The sequence below is a fragment of the Palaemon carinicauda genome, unplaced genomic scaffold (genome assembly GCF_036898095.1).
Source record: "Palaemon carinicauda isolate YSFRI2023 unplaced genomic scaffold, ASM3689809v2 scaffold1193, whole genome shotgun sequence".
NCBI classification, from domain to species: Eukaryota; Metazoa; Arthropoda; class Malacostraca; order Decapoda; family Palaemonidae; genus Palaemon; species Palaemon carinicauda.
Window position 1 is genome coordinate 37,055 of NW_027168697.1, and position 2,946 is coordinate 40,000.

General features: G+C 43.5%; 1 protein-coding gene across 1 annotated transcript in view; it reads right to left on the minus strand.

Moving 5' to 3' along the window:
- Positions 1-809: 809 nt before the first annotated feature.
- Positions 810-2,946, minus strand: part of LOC137635381 (uncharacterized) — a gene marked incomplete at its 5' end in the record, with an annotated part of 3,062 nt that continues 925 nt past the window's right edge. Inside the window, 2 exons of the mRNA XM_068367849.1 lie at positions 810-823; positions 1,262-1,961. Of these exons, the coding sequence (XP_068223950.1) occupies positions 810-823; positions 1,262-1,961 (714 nt within the window). The remainder of the gene's footprint in view (positions 824-1,261; positions 1,962-2,946) is intronic.

Genomic DNA, 2,946 nt, shown 5'->3' on the forward strand with positions numbered 1-2,946 from the left:
TTATAAATCATTATTGTTATTATTATTATTTGTTGTTATTATTTTGTTTAATTTTCCGTTGTGATTACTTTCGCCAACGAAGTTGGAAGGAGGTTATGTTTTACTCCCTGTTTGTGTGTGTATGTGTGTGTGTGTTTTTGTGAACAGCTTCCTGTCCACAATTTTAATCGTAGAGTAATGAAACTTCTAGGAATTAACTCTTATTTAAGAAGCTGGAAATAATTAAATTTTGGAAGGTCAGGGTCAAAGGTCAAGGTCACGGTCAGGCAAACTGTCCAATTCAAGTAATCAGCCATAAGTTTGGACATCGTTGTCACAGAGACTTCGAACTTGGTTTATATTTAAGTATATGAAATTCACGCTAATTAATACATGTTAAGATCAGAGGTCAAGGTCGACCCAAAGATCTAGAAATAAGCTGCCGTGACGGAGGTCTGTGCTCTACTGAGTGCCCCTCTACTTATTACTGTTCTTTAAAGAGTATGTATAGGTTTTAACTCTATCATAATAATATCATAAAACAATTTCATATATACAGTAAAACATTATCAAAATTAGCAATTTTAAGATTATATAGAACCTAGAAATCCCGAAAAAAAACCATTGCAGAAAAAAATTAAATATATACATTAATTAAAAAATAAAAAAATAAAAAATCCTGAAAAAACAAAAACGAAAAACTAAAAATAAAATAAAATAAAATATATCTTGAGTAAAAAAAATAAAGAAAATAAAAATGAAAATCCTGAGATAAAGACAAAAAGCAGAAGATATGAAAATATATCTTAACACAAAATAACTTCAAAAAATTAAATAGAAAATCCTGAAATAAAAATAAAAATCCAGAAAATATTAAAATATATCTTACGCAAACAAACAAATAAAAAAAAATTAAAAACTCCATAAAAGACACAACACAAAACAAAACATTTAAAAAATTCCACAAAAAATAAAAAATAAATTAACGCACACCTTAAGCAAGAAAAAAACCTTCAACAAGAAAAAAAAAATAAAAAACTGATGCAATAAACCACAAGGGGATTATAAATCCACACACAAACGCACGCAAAAACACGCACACGCAAACGCACACTCACACAGACGTCAATCCCTCGAAAGATGACGACATTACATCTTTTCAGACTCATTTCTAAAAAAAAAGGCCCTTTTTTTACAGGATTTTTTAACAATTGAAACCGATGGATTGAGGGGGGAGGGAGGTTCTCTGATAAGGTTAGGGGCCTCTGGTAGGGGGAGGAACCTCTGGTAGGGGGAAGGGCCTCTGGTAGGGGAGGAGCTTCTGGTAAGGGGAGGAACCTCTGGTAGGGGGAAGGGCCTCTGATAAGGGGAGGGACCTCTGGTAAGGGGAGGGACCACTGGTAGGGGGAAGGGCCTCTGATAAGGGGAGGGACCTCTGGTAGGGGGAAGGGCCTCTGATAAGGGGAGGGGCCTGTGGTAGGGGGAGGAACCTCTGGTAGGGGGAAGGGCCTCTGGTAAGGGGAGGGCCTCTGGTAGGGGGGAGGGGCTAACCTCTGGTAGGGGAGGAGCTTCTGGTAAGGGGAGGGGCCTCTGGTAGGGGTAGGAGCCTCTAGAAGAGGGGAGGGGCCTGTGGTAGGGGGAGGAACCTCTGGTAGGGGGAAGGGCCTCTGGTAGGGGGAAGGGCCTCTAGTAAGGGGAGGGCCTCTGGTAGGGGGAGGGGTTAACCTCTGGTAAGAGGAGGGGTTAACCTCTGGTCGGGGAGGAGCTTCTGGTAAGGGGAGGGGCCTCTGATAGGGGGGAGGGTTAACTTCTGGTAAGGGAGGAGCTTCTGATAGGGGAGGAGCTTCTGGAAGGGGGAAGAGCTTCTGGTAGGGGAGGAGCTTCTGGAAGGGGGACGGGCCTCTGGTAAGGGGAGGGACCTCTGATAGGGGTAGGGGTCTCTGGTAAGGGGGGGAATTAACCTCTGGTATGGGGGAGGGGTTCTAGAAGGAGGAGGGGTTCTAGAAGGGGGAGGGGTTCTAGAAGGGGGAGGGGCCTCTGGTAGGGGGATGAGTTAACCTCTGGTAGAGGAGGAGCTTCTGGTAGGAGGAGGAGTTAACCTCTGGTAGGGGGGGGGGGGAGCTTCAGGTAGGAGGAGGGGTTAACCTTTAGTAAGGGAGGAGCTTCTAGTAGGAGGAGGGGTTAACCTCTGGTAAGGGAGGAGCTTCTGGTAGGAGGAGGGGTTAACCTCTGGTAGGGGAGGAGCATCTGGTAGGGGAAGGGCCTCTGGTAGGGATGGGATAAGGGAGAGGGAGAGTCCCCCCCCACCCTTTCGAAGTCTAGTTTATAATTGGTTTAAATGCACAGAGGATACAAGACAAAAGGCGAAATAGCAATATAGGAGAGAGAGAGAGAGAGAGAGAGAGAGAGAGAGAGAGAGAGAGACTTGTTTTAGTATTCGAAAGGCGATATGCAAATAGTGGAGGGGCCTTTATGGGTACAAAAAAATTCACAGTGAATTCTCAGAAAGAGTTACTCCTAGTTTACTACTCATGATACTTCTACTCGTATTTCTACTGATTCTACTCTTGCTATTTCTGCTTCTCATACTCCTGCTTTTACTCCTCTACTAACTACTACTACTCCTCCTACTGTTTTTGTTACTCGTCCTACTTCTATTTCTACTGCTTCTACTCCCACCCTTTCTAATTCTCCTTCTGCTTTCACTCCTACTCCTAGTGCTTCTGCTTTTACTCCTCCTTCTACTCCTCGTTCTACTTCTTCCAATCCTCCCCCTACTCCTCGTCCTACTTCTATTTCTACTGCTTCTACTGCCACTCTTTCTGATTCTCCTTCTGCTTTTACTCTTACTCCTAGTGCTTCTGCTTTTACTCCTACCTCTACTCCTACTCATGCTTCTGCTTCTACTTCTACTGCTCCTCCTAATACTACTTCTACTCCTACTCCTCATCCTACTGCTTCCCCTAC